Below are 18,967 nucleotides of genomic sequence, written 5' to 3'. Positions count from 1 at the left end.
GATTGTTGTTTGTGTCCTTTATGACGTCACTACATACAGTAAGTTTCCTGTTTGGAATGATTTTCAATTTTGATTGAGTGCCAGACAGGCAGGCAAAGTTAAAAGAAATTAATAAATACAACAAGCCGGTAGGCGGCGATGGGTCGCCGAGCATGGAAACTATAAGATATAGAGCAAAATGGATGTCATACAGCGGATGGGGAATCACCTTAAGATTATGCATATCAAATCTCATCCAGTTCCATCTACTGATAACTACTCGGTCTCCATTTGAATGAAAAGTACCGAAAATGCGGTTTGAAATCGGAAATCCCCAAAGTTTGAGGGGGTGCTGTGGGTGAACAAAGATCAAAATCGAAGATCCGGCTTGATCGTTTGTGCACAATGTATTCCAGACGATTAGTGTGAATTTTCATGACCATCCGACCATAACCCGAGGAGGAGTAGCATTTGGCGCGAAGGCACCTCTAGCTCTCGCATATTATCGATTTTTGCACTAATTGACCTTTGACCCCTGACCGAAGCGAAATCGGTCAATATCTCCTGAGGCAAAGTTGTAGTACTCATTGAGTACCATGAACCTGCAAAGTTTCATTCGTATCGATGCACTCACCTGGTCGCTAGGGGACCTTCAATTTTCGCGCATACCCTAATTGTAGGGGGCGCTGCAGGTAAAGTATTCCATTTATAACAAAAACCGGAATATATTTGATAGAGCATCACATATAGATCATTCGTGCCAAATTTTGTAACCCTATGTGGGATAATGGCTTTCGGAATTGATTTCTCGTGAACGGTACCGATTTTGAAGGTTTTTTGGTTGTTGCGAGGGAACCAAAGCATTCCGAGCAACCATCACAATTTCCGAAGCACTAGGTCATAAGATATACCTACCACCCGAGTTTGGTCAAAATCCGTACACGTTTACTACCAATTATGCTGCTGACAAACGAACAAACATCCAAACAAACAGACAGAATTACTGACAATAAGGGTCACCTATTTCGGCGACCCCAAAAAACTCACTCCTCTGCACATGCACAATCAGGATGAGATTCCGTACAATTTTCCAAATTCAGAACTTCTCAACTGCAGGTAGGTGTTCCGATTCGTGTTCAAAATACAACATTGAATTGAAATCAAGTTGTTCCTTCAATCATAAACTGACATCTGTAGACAGACAGACAGACAGACAGACACGAACCAATTGCTTAACCCCACTTTTCACTTCGCATACACGGGGTAATGATGCTGAGAAACTTGTATGCTATATTTCCTTACCCTCTTTAGATTAAGAAATAATTGAAACTTTAAAAATATAATCCAACACATGCCCCCTCCTCCCTACCTCCCGAACCCAACCTCACTCCACAACCACCATTAGCTTTTGTATTTGCTTTTCATCTTAATAGCAACAACCACATGCAAAGGAAGGATATCCGCATGGACAACCAGGATGCAAAAAAGTCATTTCCACAGGATGGAGAGAGTTAATGTGGGAGAGGTTGGAGGGGCGGGGGGGGGGTGTAGGGGAGAGAAGCACAAAAGAGGAGGGGAGTACGGAGGGGAGCACAAGTGCAATGTGGGTTTGGGGAAACAGGTGCTGAAAGGACGCACACTTCAGCAGTAATGACGTCTGCACCATTTGAAGTGTACATTTCAAAGGCATCCTTTGGCAACATCAAGGATATTACATCATTTTAAGGATTGCGATTTTTCCAATCAAATTTTTTCATTCAATCCAAATTCTCGAATGATTCTTGAGATTTGAAGAACCTTTGGTTCGGATGGCCTTAATGACGTTTGTTTTAGATCAAAGCAACCTTCAAGAAAAACTTATCGTGAGATCTGATGAAAGGCATCCTCAGATTTCATGTTAAAAAAATAAAATGATCCAACACGATTGGCAATACAGGTCATAAAGGAAGGTGAGTTAAGGAGGTGGGAAAATGAGGTGAGTCCAGAAAGGGAATTACCACCGCTGATTTTGCTCTTCCATGAGCCTGGGTCACGTCAGACATCTGATGTTCACCTGATTAGCGATCGTTTTTAGTGTCTGCATGTAACCTCTCACCAAATCTAATCTTTCACACGACATGCTGCCATTTTTTGGAGGAAAGAACAGGATCCTTCTGTTTGCATAGGACATCAGCAGGTATCATACATGATGAAGCTAGGTTCTAAACAAGCATATGACCTCTGATGAAACCGTTCTTTCTCCTCACTTACTCATTTTATTTTCACTGACAAAACAGTGGCGACTACTTGCCATACATACAGTGTGTACTCAGCCATATGTGCAGCGAGTACTCTCCCAGATGTGTAGTGTGCGCTTGTCAATATGTGTAGCAAGTAGTCTTCCATACGTGCAGCGAGTGGACTCCCATACATGCAGTGAGCAGTCTTCCATACGTGCAGTGTGCAATGCCCATACGTATAGCGAGTAGTCTTCCATACGTGTGTTGAGTAATGCCCATACATGCAGCGAGTAGTCTTCCATACGTGCAGCGAGTGGACTCCCATACATGCAGTGAGCAGTCTTCCATACGTGCAGCAAGTAGTCTTCCATACGTGCAGCGAGTGGACTCTCATACATGCAGCGAGCAGTCTTCCATACGTGCAGCAAGTAGTCTCCCATACGTGCAGTGTGCAATGCCCATACGTATAGCGAGTAGTCTTCCATACGTGTGTCGAGTAATGCCCATACATGCAGCGAATAGTGCCCACATGTGCGATGAGTAGTCTTCCATATGTGCAGCGAGCAGTCTTCCATACGTGCAGCGAGTAGTCTCCCATACATGCAGTGTGCAATGCCCATATGTATAGCGAGTAGTCTTCCATACGTGTGTCGAGGAATGCCCATACATGCAGCGAGTAGTCTTCCATACATGCAGCGAGTGGACTCTCATACATGCAGCGAGCAGTCTTCCATACGTGCAGCAAGTAGTCTCCCATACGTGCAGTGTGCAATGCCCATACGTATAGCGAGTAGTTTCCCATACGTGCGTTGAGTAATGCCCATACATACAGCGAATAGTGCCCACATGTGCGATGAGTAGTCTTCCATATGTGCAGCGAGCAGTCTTCCATACATGCAGCAAGTAGTCTCCCATACGTGCGTTGAGTAATGCCCATATGGGTAGCGAGTAGTCTCCCATACGTGCATTGAGTAATGCCCATACATACAGCGAATAGTGCCCACATGTGCGATGAGTAGTCTTCCATATGTGCAGCGAGCAGTCTTCCATACATGCAGCAAGTAGTCTCCCATACGTGCAGTGTGCAATGCCCATTTGTGTAGTGAGTAGTCTTCCATACGTGCGTTGAGTAATGCCCATACATACAGCGAGTAGTGTCCACATGTGCGATGAGTAGTCTCCCATACGTGCAGTGAGTAGTTGCCCATCTGTGAGGTGAGTGGTCTTCCATACATGTGATGAGAAATGCCCATATGTGAGGCGAGTATTGTCCCATACATATGATGAGTAATGTCCATTGGTATAGCGAGTATTGTCCCATATGTACGGCGAGTAATACCAATACGTGAGGTGAGTACTTGCCCATGCATGGGGAGAGTATTGTCCCATACGTGCGGCGAATAATGCCCATATATGCGGCGGGTAGTCTCCAATACGTGCAGGGTTGTACTTTCCCATTTGTGGTGAGTACTCCCTCATACCTGTGGTGAATATTTTCCCATACATGTGGCGAGTACTCTCTCATATGTGCAAGTACTTGTCGATATGTGTGGTGGGTAGTGCCCACACGTGAGGTGGGTAGTGCCCACAAGTAAGGTGAGTTCTCTCCCATACCCGCAGTGAGTACTTGCCCATACATGTGGTGAGTACTCTCACATATGTGCAAGTACTTGTCCATTTGCGTGGTGGGTAGTGCCCACACGTGAGGTGGGTAGTGCCCACAAGTAAGGTGAGTTCTCTCCAATACCCGCAGTGAGTACTTGCCCATACATGTGGTGAGTACTCTCCCATACATGCGACGACCTGCCCGTACATGTGGTGAGTACTCTCCCATATGTGCAAGTACTTGTCGATATGTGTGGTGGGTAGTGCCCACACGTGAGGTGGGTAGTGCCCACAAGTAAGGCGAGTTCTCTCCCATACCCGCAGTGAGTACTTGCCCATACATGTGGTGAGTACTCTCCCATATGTGCAAGTACTTGTCGATATGTGTGGTAGGTAGTGCCCACACGTGAGGTGGGTAGTGCCTACAAGTAAGGCGAGTTCTCTCCCATACCCGCAGTGAGTACTTGCCCATACATGTGGCGAGTTCTCTCCCATACATGCGACGACCTGCCCGTACATGTGGTGAGTACTTCCCTAAGGGTAAAGGCTTTTTATTCAACATATAGTGAACAAACAAAGGTTGCTTGTGATGAGATTGTTGACACTTTTTGAATCTCAGCTCCCTCCTCCCCTCCCCCCTCCCTTTTAATGGAGTTTATGCCAAAATTAAAGAGAGCAAGCATGCTGTTTATGCGCACGGAGGAAGTCACTCAATAATATTTGGAGGAAGACCTGGATGTGACTGGCTGAGAGCTTGGTAAACATGTCTGCATGCCACTTAAAACCAAGAGGAGAAAAAAAAATCATAAAACCCACTCCAACCTTCTTTATAAAGTTCTCCACAATGACCATTTAGCTTCTTCTTGAGGTTCATGACATCACTCCATAGGAAGGTCAGCAGCGGGAAGTGGATCCAAAATGGAACGGTTGGGAAGAAACCAGTGATGGTCAGCGATTAGCTGAGAATAATCATGTTTGCAGAGACTCATATTTATACATGTGGGTTTTTTTTGCCATTGTTACCTCCGCCAACCGAAGGTGGACGGAAGTTTTGTTTTCACCCCTGTTTGTCTGTTGTTTGTTTGTCTTCGAGCAGGATATCTCAAAATGTTTTGGATGGATTCGGACAAAACTTGATGGACAGGTTGGGTGTGTGACAAGGACAAGCCGAGTAGATTTCGGTTCGGCTCCGTATGCAATCCGGCCGATCAGAGGGATGCAAAACGTAAATTATTCAGCCTGGCGGAGGTGTTCGCTCGACTGAGTGCCGAGTGCTGTTCTAGTTCACTGATGTTTTGTGGATCGTATGATATTGATTGCTTTTTATTGGGATAGCATGATGTCAACCATTTTCTCCAGGTTCATGTGATAACGGCATTTTGCAGTCCGGTGTGATGTCAACCACGACGTCAACCAAGCGTTGTGAGGATTGAATGGATTTTTTCTTCTCGTTTCAAAGGAAATTCTATTGAGGATTAAAATAAATAAATAAAAACAGCAACATGAAGGCACATCAAAACATGAAAGACCTTCTGGTTCGTGATGAAGGGAACAAGAAAATGATTGCCTTCCTCCTCCAAAATGGCTCATAATTTTGCACAAACAAAATACATTGCAATAAATTTACAGAAACTAATAACTTTACCACCAAGCAGGTATTAACTTTTCTCATGAAGGTGAGTCAGACTTAAAGATTGCCAAGTGAAGTTATAAAATTTTGTGGTGGTGGGCTGGGAATCCTGGTGCTGGCTTTGTGGTTCGGGTGGCCGGCTTGGGATCCTCGGGTCCTGAATTTGAGTCCGATTGGCTGATGAATTAACACCAGGTGGGGTTGACTCAGCCTGTCATCCTCCTGACGTTGGTGAAATGAGTACCAGCGTACTGTTCGAGGGGCACAGCATCAGTGGCACAGCTGTGCTCCAAGAAATGTTCGGAGTGGCGACCCGTCCAAGATTGCGCCAAATAGCCAAGGAAAAACAGATTTGGCAGTTCCAATGCTCTGATCAAGAGTATGGGTCCAAGAAGAAGAATAGGAAGGTGGGGTGGGACTTTGGTTTTAGATGAGGAACTATTTTTTTATCCATCACCCAACACACTGTTGACACAACTGTGAAAGTCACATGTTCAATAACCTAGGTTCAACTGGCTCGTGAGCACGATTTCAAGCTCGCGAGGAGAAAACTGGTTACCGAGGAAGGCGGCTGCAGTTACACGATCACTTTACGTGGCAGGAAGTCCCCAATTGGTCTTTCCGCCGATTCTTCGTGCCGAACGGAAGTCGCTTCCTTCCACACGTCCTTTCCAAAGCAAAGATCAATGGCTCCTCAATCCCAGAGACTCCTCGTCCCGACTGCTTCCCCACCTCGCTTTTCTTGTCCATTCCGGCTCTAAGGTTCCTGCCTCTCCGTCTTCCTTTCCAATTCAACAGACACAGCCGCACTGGTCACAGGATCAACGTGACGAAAGTTGCACACGGAATCTTATCGTGCCGTGCTTGGAAATTGAAGATCACGTGACCGCAATGCTTTCCCCCATCCTTCTTTTTTCCTTCCTTACTCACTCTGATGGTTACAACACCGGATGCTTTCCGGTTTCCACGACAAACGTGATTCTGAAAGCCAAGAGAGGAATCATTAAATCAACAGACAATTCACTATTTAAAGCCAAATCTTACCCTTAGCCTGTGCAAAGTTGAGGGTGAGAGTTGCGAACAGCTCAGGCTTTTCCAGCTGCTCTTCTTTGACTCCAACCCAGAAACAATTGGCAGCCATGTTGTTTGGAGGGATCTGTTGATGAAACAAAAGCAAGGAAAGAATTTTTTATTATTTATATTTTATTTTATTCCAAATTCGCCAAATCAGTTCACTCGTAGCAATCAGACTTGGATTTAGAGCAATACTCAATCGATGTTCATCAAGTTTTAAAATAAAGGATGTGGTGCAAGTCGAGCTCGAGAGGGGTTGAACATTGACATTTTAGCCTTTTACACCTTTAAAGTGAAAATTACAACACATGGTCAAACTGTACCCAGGTTTTACAAAGGCCTCTCGCGTACAGGGCGATGGCTTTACCAATGAGCCATCAAGGCATCGGGATGGAGGTCAGGAGGCTCGACACACCTGGTGAGACTGTTTACATTGATGTACTTCCCCAGAATCCATTTAATGCAGGATGTTTAAACATCGATCATGGTACACTCAGATCGGATTTACTCCTTCAGTTCCTCGACGGTTCTAGGATGGTCGACACGGACAATACTTCAGATATCCACACAGAGGGTATTCAAGAGGTGTGGGGTCCGGTGACCGAATGGTCTTCGCCATAATTACCACTATGTCCAACTTTTGCCACACCCTGTATAAGGAATCCAAGCAGCTCTCCACTCACCCCAAAAGATAATTATATTGTGGCAAATTTCCAAAAAGAATCTCGATCAAAGACGTTTTGTATAAATCTATGTACATACGACAACAGGGTTCTGGAGGAGTTGTAAGGTAGTATCATACATGGACAGCATGTACGTGGACGGTCAGCTATGCTTGGTACGATTACATCACCATGACCGGGTCACTAGACGAGTAAAATAGCGTTAAAAAGGTACAGGCTGCTAACAATGACAGACAGCAAGTGGAATTTGCTAGGAAATGTTTCATATTAAGATTTCTCAATGTTCAATGAAACAGCAACACAAGTCAATCAACAAGAACCGTACTGCATATCCTGATGGCTAAATAGTGTCGGTGTCTTCTGTTTATCGCCGTTCTGAAGCAGAGCGAACCGGGACGACGCACAAGTTTTCATCAACAAGCAAAGTGTTAGTCCTTAAGTATAGCGAAACAACCTCAATTGAGAACGATATTTATCAAAGACTTTAAAATGTAATTTGAACCATGACAAAGCAGCCTGTGGTGGGGTGGATGGGGTGAGACAAATAGATTTTGTGCCGTGGCTTATAATCCCCCATGTTTGTAGCAGGGCTCAGCAAACCATGTGAACTGTGGGATGTTGTAAGGATGAAAATCGTAAGGAGGGATAACATTCACATACAGTACCTTGTTAACATCAACATATATGGTTGGAATTTGACATGGTTTAAAATCATACACCTGGAGAATTGGAAGGATTTCTAACTGTCTGGAGACCACAAAAAATAACCAACTTCTTACATATTAGTATTCTTGGTCCAATTTGTTTCTTACCTGGTGTACTTTTTGTGACACCTCTCAATCATCCCTACTCAGGGTGGCAACACGCGTCAGAGTTCGTCACATAATGGCGTATCACGAGAGGCACTGCACATGTGAAAGCTGCACCAAGAGGAGGTGCTTGCTGTATGAGGTCCAATGAAAGGGTGATTAAGCCGGCTTCCCCATTTTCTTGCACAAGCATTGAGATTATTTGTTTTTGAGAAAAAAATTGAGAAAAAAATCGTTGAGATGTACAGACCCCACGGTTTTTATTTTTATTTTGGCACGCATTGTTGTTGACCACTTCTTTGAGGAGGAGGAGGAGGAGGAGGAGGAGAAGGAGAAGAAGAATACGATCGATGTGGATGTGACTCATTACTGTTGTTCCAAACCGGATAAAACCTGCTTATATTGGCCTAATAAAAGACAATAAGGAAAGTTCAATGCCGAATCAGATTTAACAATGTTGCCTAGGATAAAAGAAAGACGAGGAGTAAATATCATTGTGGTAAAGTCAACCTTTTGGTGAGCGAAGCTTGCTATTGATAAAACCAAATACAGTTTGGGTATGTTACCCATAAAATTGTCTACCCAACACAACAAGTTGCACCGTTCACAGCAGACGTCAGCAGTTTCCTACACAGACATATTAAATGGAGAGCGAGGAAAGAGCAGCCCATGCCTTGTACAAATTTTGGTGGGGACCTTGGTTGGTTATTGGTGAAACTAACAAACAAGTGAAGCTTCCTAAATCACCATGTTCTATAAGAAACGAAAATAACAATTAATGAACAAAATTATTATCAACATCGATCAACACTTGCCTTAATCCAGTTGATACGTTTCATCGGTAAATCCAATTTGTATTCTTTCTTGGGCTTGAGTCCATGTGGAAGGGTTTCTTTAACTGCAACTTTGGCAAGACCACCAAACAAAGGTGGTGGAGGAGGAGGAGGACAACCACTAGGTGGGAGCGGAGGAGGCGGAGGAATCCCAGAAGCTGGTGGCAATGGTGGTGGTGGTGGTGGTGGTGGTGGAGGTGAAATAATGGCGAGGCTTGGGTCAAGAGGAGGTTGTGCTGGTGGACCATTGGTGGTGCTTACAATACCTGCAGCCTGCAAGAAGTTGAAGAGGTATATCGGTCATGCACGTTAACCCATACAGTAATGTTTCCACTGACAACAAAGGAATGATGAGAGTTTCCTAAAGTTGACCAATTAGCATCTTCAGGAGGGACCCACAGTTCTCATCACAGAAATGTCAAAACACCTTTAACAGTGTTCCATTGTTTTGCACCAACGTCATGAAGTTATCATCACCACCATATTTAAGACATCCGACCACATCGACTGCTTTTCAAAATGGCATTTGGTCAAAATAAAATAAACCCCATGTTTCCACTACTTTGTGTTGTAAAATTTACACAGATCACATGACTGGCCACCTGATGCCTGTTTTGCATGATAATTAGGTGAAGATCACTGCTAATGTGTATCAAGTGCAGTTGTGCCTGGGCTTTTCAAAAAATACATAAAGCTACTTTCCTTTCCATTATTTTGAGTAGGATAGAAATCGATAGACATTAGCAGAAAATAATTGATATCTACAATTATAAAGCGATGGCCAAGGGTAAGCCTCCCCCGGTGCCTGCGGTCCAATGATGGCCATATTTTTTTGAACCGCCGCATGAACTTCACCTTAAACATTTTTGGGATAGAGTACAAATTTTAAAAATGTGTCCCCATTTATAATCTATCCATAAAAAAAACACACTGTGTATTTGTATATTTTTCTGTCTCCCTTCTTAAGAATGATTTGAGAAGGGTTTTAAAGGCCAATCTTTTAACACGATTGTGTATTCACTGTGGTCAATTTTTCAGGGTTAAAAGAAAAAAACTAAAAAAAAAATTTTCCATCAAAGAGTAATTACATCTTTTCTTGGAATTGTCGACAGTGGCATGCAAACCGAGCCTCAAAGGCGATGTACAAAAACATTAAAAAACAAAAAAAACATCTTGCCAAAAGGTGACCACGTGTGGCTTCTTTAAGGTCACACTGAGGTGAACAGAGCTGCTATCCACCAGGAGCGACTCCTTGAGGAATATCTGCCCACGAGAGATTCCGATGAGAATCGTTCTACAGAGTAACCATGAAAAATATGAGTTTTCCTCATAACGTCACCAAATGACGTCATAATGTCTCAAGCTTGATATATCTAGAACGCACTCATCGAGGTGTTCAATTTGAGGTACTACACGATATGGTTCCTAAAACTTGAAAATTTGACCTTGGGGTCAAATATGTTTGACCTCAGGTGCTAACCATGAAGGTCAAGGTCAATCCCCACCAAAAACTAATCAGCTGAGCGCCAGACCATGAACTATATTCCCATTAGGTTTGGAGATGATTCGATTAAAATTACTCTAAAAAATAAGGGTTTCGGCGACCTCCATGATTTACCGCAAAGTGACCTTGACCTTTGACCTTGACCTTTATGTGTGCTGAAGGGTATTGTAATAATACTACGATATGTGTATCCACAAGAGTTTTCGATGAGAATTGTGCTCTACAGAGTGATATAAAGGTGAATAAAGGTGAAAAATCCAATGATTACAGACAAACAAACAAAAAAATAAAATAAAACTTACCAAGTAACAGATCTTGCAAAAACGAAGTTTTGGCAAGATAATAACAATAAATACGAGGCGCAGGGAGGTGAAATTCGCTGCACATCATGTGTAATGTGTGTTCATTTACGTCAGTAGGATGTCTTATAAATAAAGAAGATTGAAGCCTCGGCCTCGTGTCAGGTTTGCTTCTGACTTTGGGATGCTCACAAGACTGTGGCGTGGAAATGAAATGTCCCAGAGGATGAAGAAAATAGGGTCACATTTGTACATGTAATGTTTTAAAATAACGCTTCTTGCTATGAAACATCATATCTTCCAGTCTCTGAATATTTCGAATAAAATAACGGGCTTTTATAGTAGTCAATCCATAAAACTCAACATCATGAAAAATAGGAGAAAAATGATTCAAGTTATGATCAAAATGAAACGGAACACCGAGAAGGAACCTGAAGAAGTAAAGAGCAAAGATGGAGTCATCAGGAGGAACATGAATCAGATTCGGTGTTTTTTGTTAAGTAGGTCACAATCCAAAAAAAGATCCGTCAAAGATATGAATCAAATATCAGGTGCAAAACTTTAGTGCAGGTACACTATGATGCAAGAACATTTTGAAAGGCCAAGCGGTCTTTAAGATTCCGCTTTGGCAAAATGGAGCACTGACAAAAATAAGTTAATAAATTAATGGGTTTTTTTTCAGAGCACCATTTGACCTTGATCTTGACCTTTAACCTGAAGGGTTATGATGTAAATTAATCATAAATGCACTTTGCTCCAGGCCATCTATGGAGGGAAATTTTGTTCTGATCAGAAAAATCTTAGTCGAGTTGTGGTGAAAAATGGAAAAATGTCTATAATTGGGCCATGGTCATGAAAATTAGGACAAGGTCAAAATTATGTCAAGCCAGCATATTTTGTATTCCCATTATTGATGTAAAATTTCATTCTGAAAGTTTCAGCTGGCTCCGAGCTACAGCTCGGAAATTGGGAGTTCAGAAATAAATAAATAAATAAATAACCCCCCCCCTAAATGGTGGTTTAGTACTCCTTGGGGTCTAAGAAACTCTGGGGACACTGACTATAGAAACAAGCCCTACAACAGCAATATGCCTCTACTTATCCTATTGGAGTAGAGGGTTGTAGGAGGAGGCTAAAATTTATATCCGAGCTTGCTTGCTTTCTTCATGCAGCTCCGGCCCTCTCCTCAGCACGAAGGCATGGAAAGCTCCAGCCCTCTCCTCAGCAAGAGGGTGTGGGGCATGAGGAAATTTCAGGCAACTGAGCATGCACAGCCCAAGCTCCACCCTCTCCTCAGCAAGACGCGAGTCCGTCTATAACGTAGTTTATTAAAAGTATCATCCACATATTCTTTCAGCAAAGAAGAAAGAAGTTGAACTCCATTTCAAATTCACATTCTATACTCACCCTCCGGGTGGGTAAACAGCGAGTAAAATCATAATAAAAACTATCACCTTTGGAGGAATAGTGTCTATCGTTTTCACTTCAATATAAACAGCAATATTGAGCTTAATGGCTAAAAAAAACAAGAAAGTCCTTCAAAATCCTAAAACAAATAAATAAATAAAAATCATTGGGAGTAAAAGCCCAATGGGAATCTGAACACTTGAGCAGGGCCCCATCTGGTGGTGGTCGGCTTGCAGTCATTGTGCAAACAGGAATGTACTGTACACTTCAATCACATTAAAATGTAGTACCCTACTACTACCCCTACACCCAAAAAAATGAGTATAGAATTGTACTGTTGAAATTGTCATAATTTTTTTTCTTTTTAAACAGTACTAATTTTACTTTTTCACAGATCGACAACGATCAATGAACCACACAATTTTACTCATTTGTTGCCTATTTTGTACAAAATGTGCAAACAATATTTAAATGCTCTCGGCACTCATGCACTGATGCAGAGACCTCTTAAGTTCAAAAGTGAAATGGGATCTTTCGCACCCCCAAGGGAATGTAGAGGAGATAGCTGACATTTTAATCCCCCACCCACCAAAAGTATTGCTATGTTTTGACTTAAACCATGGATGGTGAGACGTATGCCTGGTATTCTAGGGTGGTCGTCATAAAGCGGTAGAAAGGTGTCACCTCATTACATTTAGAAAAAATAGATGCAAAACCTGCCGGAGTGATGGAAAATGAAAGGGAGTCAATGAACTGCATTGTGTACAGACAACAGATGAGATGATACCAGTCAAGCCCTGCAAAAGCACCTTGGCCAGCGGGTACCACCCACTTTCATCACCAATGAGAAGCAGCAAATTTAGTTAGGAAATCGACCAAGAAGCTAACTTGGGACAACATTTTAGCAACCAAGACGTTGTTCTTGGGACAACAAGAGCAACCAAGACTATAAGAAACATATAAGCAACGTTGTTCTTGGGACAACGACCAAGAAGCCAACTTGGGACAACATATAAGACAACTTGTGCAAGCCATAACTACAAAGGGTTAAGTTTGATGTGTTGGGACTTATGAGCAAGTGGCAATGAGGATGAAAGGAAGCGTGGGGTTGCCCTGTGGAGGGTGGGAGGGGGAACTAATTATGGGAAAGAAAACGATTGCATCACCTTTTGGTTCAGCAATGCCTCCAACTCTCGTTCCTTCGTCTCCTTCCGAGCTAGTTCTGCTTGTAGCTCCAGCCGAGATGCCACCTCTGCATCCAGCTGGACAAATGAAAGCAAACCAGATTCAACGTGGACAGAAAATAGAAGTACACCTTATTAAAAAGCCATGTATTATTTTTAAAATCTCAACATTTTTTATTTTTCTGAAAATTATGTGGTTGCCATGCATGCTTCGCAAGACACAGGGCCTCATGAAGGCCACGTAGAATGGTCACATTCAATCCTCGGAAAAAATTCACAATGAACCTCAGGGAACCAATAAAGTATTTATTTTTATACCAGCAAAGGTATCTGGCATTGCCTGGCAACGCTGAGTCCCTCCTCCCATCTCTTCCCCTCCCTCATTCCACCCCCCCCTGGCTCCTTCCACCCCGCACCCTCCCTCCGGACTCCCACCGTACCCTTTTTCCTCCCTATAGGATTAATGATTGGGCTTTCATCTTGGTGGTTTCATGGTTGCAAAAAATTTTTTTGCCAATGGTCAATATTTTCCACAGACAAGCATGTCAGTGATTGAACAAAGTCATTGCTGCTGCATATTTCTATCTTGAACTGCAAAGTCATACAGTACCTTTTGTGAAAGTTCTTCAGCTCGTTTTTCACTCTCTTCCAATTTCGCCCGATCCACCATGCATTCTGACAACGGTAAATACAGCAAGTAAATAACTAAGTCTGTAAGTAAGCAAGTAAGCCAATGAGTGATTACTCAAAATAAAGACCAATTACTGCACAGCAGTCCCAATGAGGAAGCCAGACATGAAAACACACACACACACACACACACACACACACACACACACACACACACACACACACACACACACACACACACACACACACACACAGTACCGGTAAGTATTTACAAAGGCTATTTTATTTGAAGTTATAACCTTAACTTATAAGAAATTGAATGATTTCCCAACTGCCTGGATCATCAGCTGGGAACCATTTTTCATCAAGGTTTCGATCCTTTCAGCCCATAACCTCTCCAAACGGTGGATCCACAACACTTGTCGCAGGACCATGTATTGTGTGTATATATATATATATATATATATATATATATATATATATATATATATATATATATATATATATATATATATATATATATATATATATATATTTGCGAATTCGTGCCCGCCGGCGTGCGATCGGCCACGCGACTCGAATCGCGGCACGTCGCCCACCGGACGGACAATTCTGTCGTGACCCTCCGAGATCTATCGCCCGGAGCCAGTCACGGGTGGGCCTTTCGACCTCACCACAATCGTGCCAATCGGCCACCCGCGTAGGATAGGGTTGTTCGCCAAACTCGACCTACCTAAGTACCCACGCAGATGGTAAACCGGGCGATCGTACCTCGCCGCAGGTCGACTCCGGACACGAGCCGATTGGGCGGCCCGTTCCGTACTATCGGGATAACCGAGCGGTGTTATCGTTGGCCTCGACGGTTCCGATTAATTACCGGGCGTATTAAGCCCACTACGAACCCTTTACGTGGAGCAAGATAGAGATTCAAACGAAGGAAAGGACGCAGCGAAACGGGGAACAATTCAACATAATGCACATTTATTACCCAGCCCACGAAAAGCACACATATACAGTCAAACAGTCAGAATGCACGTATATCAATTTAAAACAAAAACAACAATGAAGAGCTACAACCGAATACGCGAACACACGGCATCACTTATACAGTTTTACTTCACAGACGGTGCCGACACACATTTACTCAAAAGCAAAGGAAAGAAGCCACCCTCATAGGCAAGGGGGCAGACGGGCCTGTAGGCCAATATTTGCGCGGGACCTGCAGGAGCGGCCAGGTCTGCGAGACCGGGGGGGTCCTACCCGCGTCCTCGTGATGAGCCGCAAATGTGGCTGCCCGGCGGTGCCCCGACTTCGTGCTCCTTCGCGGGTTTCGTTGGCACCGCTTGGAGTGGGGTGGGGACGGGGCCCCCTTTTTGCACCATCTCAGCGCGGGGGAAAGGAGGAAATTGTTGATGCCCTGGGGGAGGAGAATGGCTGGCTGGCTTGGGTCCCGCCACGAGTGATCCCACCGCGACCTCGTCGCCGACCGCGGTCTTCCCTGCCTCGGACCCGAGCTCCTTGGCCTCCTCCCACAATTCTCCTCAGCCGACTGCAGAAACAACCTCGACGCCTTCACCTCCCAACTTCACTCCGCTCTCCAACCCGACTTGACTGCCAAAACTCTTTGCTCTTCCAAACTGACTCTGCTCCAAAACTCTCCACTACGATTCAACTTGCACTCGGCGCTTTATAGGCCGGCAGGAGAACCCATATGCAAATTTCCGGATCAGGATGAGCTCGGGGCGGAGCTACGCTCACCCATTGGACAGAGGAAAAGTGGGCGTGAACCTCCCCTGACCCTAGAATTTGCATATTTCAATTTCACACGGAAGTGCCTGGAGGCGAGGCCAAGCCGCTCCATGCTTGCTGATTGGACGGATCAGAAGTGGGCGTGTAGCATTCCTGATCCGAATTTTCCCTCAGAAAGGCCGCTACTTGCACTCGCGGCTCGGTGCGCATCGCTTGAACGAGCCCAAGACAGCCCGACGCTCAGTGTTCACATGTGATGCGGCAATGGCCGTAGAAGGAGAGAGGTGAGGGTGGTCGAGGGTCATTGGTGGTGGTTTGATGGTTATGGCGGTTGATTCAAAATAAAGATAGAACAGAAAAACGCCTAACTCAAAGCATCGCAGCCCGAATGAATCACATAAATTCCCTCTAAACAACGGGTTTGGGGCTAACTACACATGTACTTACAGTTATCTCACCTACGGGACCTGAATGGTGGTTTGCAAATTTCCACAGCCATAACAATATATATATATATATATATATATATATATATATATATATATATATATATATATATATATATATATATATATATATATATATACATATATTATATATATACACATCAGTAGATTACTCAACATCAATGGACCCACAACCTCAAAGTTGTGTCCAGACAATCAGTCAACACAGCAATACCTTATTCGAACTTATTTAATTATTACTTTTATTTATAGTATCACTACATATGAATAACTTGAATCATACATCACTTCATATGATAATATATTAAGTGATAAACACTTTACTTTGTCGAGATGTCCATTACACAGCACCTTCATCTAACCATAGACTCAAACTGTCATTCAAACTGTCATTAACAATCCATTTTTACATGCTGCACTGCATATCCCAGAAACCAACAAATTATATTAATGCTTACTTATAATGTATTTGTTTAATTAATTTTTTTATTATTTATATTATTATTATATGATTATTACCATCTAAATATCTCCTGTATTTAATGTATATGTAATATGTGTGTGTGTATATATATATATATATATATATATATATATATATATATATATATATATATATATATATATATATATATATATATATATATATATATATATATATATATATATATATATATATATATAGTTACGGTTGTGGAAATTCGCATAACATAAAGAGTCCTCAGGTGAGATATATCGGTAAGTTCATGTGTAGTTAGCCCAAACCCGTTGTATAGAGGGAATATGTGTGATTCATCCGGGCTGCGACGCTTTGAGTTAGCCATTTTTCTTTCTCTATTGTTATTTTCGACCATTAAGCCGCCAACAACGCAAACAGCCACTACCTTTACAACTCCATCCCGCAAACAACGCTTCACCGCCATTCCCAAAAGACACCCGCCAACCACCAAACCACCACAGCAAACCCCCCCACCACCTTCGCCTTTCTCCTTCCACAACCATCGACCCCACACCACCAGTCAACACCAAATGTCGTGCTGTCCAGGGCCCGTTCAGTTATTGATGCCGAACGCGTCGAGCCGCGGGTATGAATGCGTTCCTCTCAGGGAGAAATTCGGATCAAAAAGGCTTCATGCCCCCTTTTTCTCCGTCCAATGGGCGAGCGTTGGGCGGTATGGCCCCGCCTCCAAGCGCGATGAACGTGGATTCTTTACGAGAGGAATTCGGATCAAAAGAGGTTCACGCCCCCTTTTTGCCGCACCAATGGCTGAACAGAGGGTGGCATGGCCCCGCCTCCAATCGCGTTTACACCAAACTTTTGCCAACCAAACTGCTTGCGCAGAGCACGCCGGAGAGGGCTCGCCGACCACGCCAGGGGCACGGAGTCGGGGCACAGCGGCGCGGACATTGCGGCTTGCCCGCCATCGCGTCACGAGGACGCGGGTAAGACCTTCTCGGTCTCGTGGACCTGGCCGCTCCTCCAGGTTCCACGCACATTTGGTCCATGGACCTGTCTGCCTCCTTGCCTGTGAGGGTGGCTTTCTTTTCTTTGCTTTTAGAATGAGTGATGTGGCGCCAAGTCCCGACAAGTAGAACTGTATAAGTGTTGTAAATAATTGCCCTTTTAGTCGGTCGTATTGCTTTCATCTTGACTGTTATTTGTTGCATTTTGTCTTGACTGTAATATACGTGCCTTCCGTGTTTCCGTAATAAATGTGCATTGCTTGTTGAACTGTTTCCCGCTTTGCTTCGTCTCCTTCCTTTTATTGAATCTCCATCTTGCATCACGTAAGGGATTGATAGTGGGTTTAAAATGCCCGGTAAATATATAATCTGAACCGTCGAGGTCGACGATAACTCCGCTCGGTTATCTCTGCAGCACGGAACGAGCCGCTTAAGCGGTTCGTGTCCGGAGTCGACCTGTGGCGTGGTACAACTCCTCGGTACGCTACTCGCGCGAGTACTTAGGTAAATCGACCATTCGGCGATTGGACCCTATTTCGCGCGGGTAGAATGCGGACTGAGTTGTGGTGAGGTTAAACCCCCACCCATGACTGGCTCCGGGCGGTAGTTCCCGGAGGGTCACGACTGAATTGTCCGTTCCAGTGGGCGAGGCGGCCACTTTTGGCTACACACGGTCGTTCGCATGCTGGTGGGCGCGAATTCGCAACAATGTTTAATCAATAATATTATTTGAAGAATTTACCTCACCAAAATAATTAATTATTATTCTATCAAATGCAATGCAATAGGAACTTGTTCACATGAAAACCAACCAAACTTAAATAAAAGGTGACAATGGAGTCAAATATCCTCTGTTTAACTTCATGGGAAAAAAACCTTCTCGGCACGTTCCACAAAATCATCCTTTACTGAACAAATTCTTTCAAATCTAAGTATCTGAGATGAAAAGACATTGTAACCCATTTTAATTGGTACATTGCACCATGGAAAGGTGAACAAGACTACAGGGAAACTGTAATCATCAACTTTATGATATACACTTGTACTAAAACCATTCTGTCCAATTCTAACCAACAGGTCAGGTCAGATCTGTGACCTGCTACAGAATCAGAATAGCACTAAGTTCCTTGACTTTGCAAGAAGTCATGGACTTAGAGTGGCTGGTTCATGGTTTCAGCACCCACAAGCTCATCGCTGGACTTGGTATTCCAACGCTGGCGGTGTGGCAAAGGAGATTGATCATGTCCTCGTTGACGGTCGCTGGAGGATTATCCAGAACTGCAGGGTCTACCAGAGTGCTCAGTTCCTCAATACTGACCACCGGCTTGTTGTAGCAACTCTAAAGCTGCACCTGAAATCCTGGAGAATGGTACCATCCAGCCTAGGCTGGATGTTGGCAAGCTCAAGGATGAGAGAGTAGCTGAGGAGTTT

At 43.7% G+C, this 18,967-nt stretch overlaps 1 protein-coding gene across 4 annotated transcripts in view; it reads right to left on the bottom strand.

Annotated features, from left to right (window-relative positions):
* The window catches only part of LOC147011133 (protein diaphanous homolog 2-like), a 119,204-nt gene that overhangs the window by 36,537 nt on the left and 63,700 nt on the right, over positions 1-18,967 (bottom strand). For all 4 annotated transcript variants that reach the window (XM_085859920.1, XM_085859917.1, XM_085859918.1 and 1 more), the window contains exons 13-16: positions 13,837-13,901; positions 13,209-13,304; positions 8,815-9,105; positions 6,478-6,589 (exon numbers count right to left, since the gene is read on the bottom strand). In XM_085859920.1, coding sequence (XP_085716046.1) covers positions 6,478-6,589; positions 8,815-9,105; positions 13,209-13,304; positions 13,837-13,901 — 564 coding nt within the window. The remainder of the gene's footprint in view (positions 1-6,477; positions 6,590-8,814; positions 9,106-13,208; positions 13,305-13,836; positions 13,902-18,967) is intronic.

This window comes from Eptatretus burgeri, chromosome 16 (genome assembly GCF_056783735.1).
Source record: "Eptatretus burgeri isolate ZD-2024b chromosome 16, Ebu_testis_v1, whole genome shotgun sequence".
Taxonomy (NCBI): Eukaryota; Metazoa; Chordata; class Myxini; order Myxiniformes; family Myxinidae; genus Eptatretus; species Eptatretus burgeri.
Note: the sequence above shows the minus strand (reverse complement) of the source record. Positions and strands in the feature narration are given on the sequence as shown.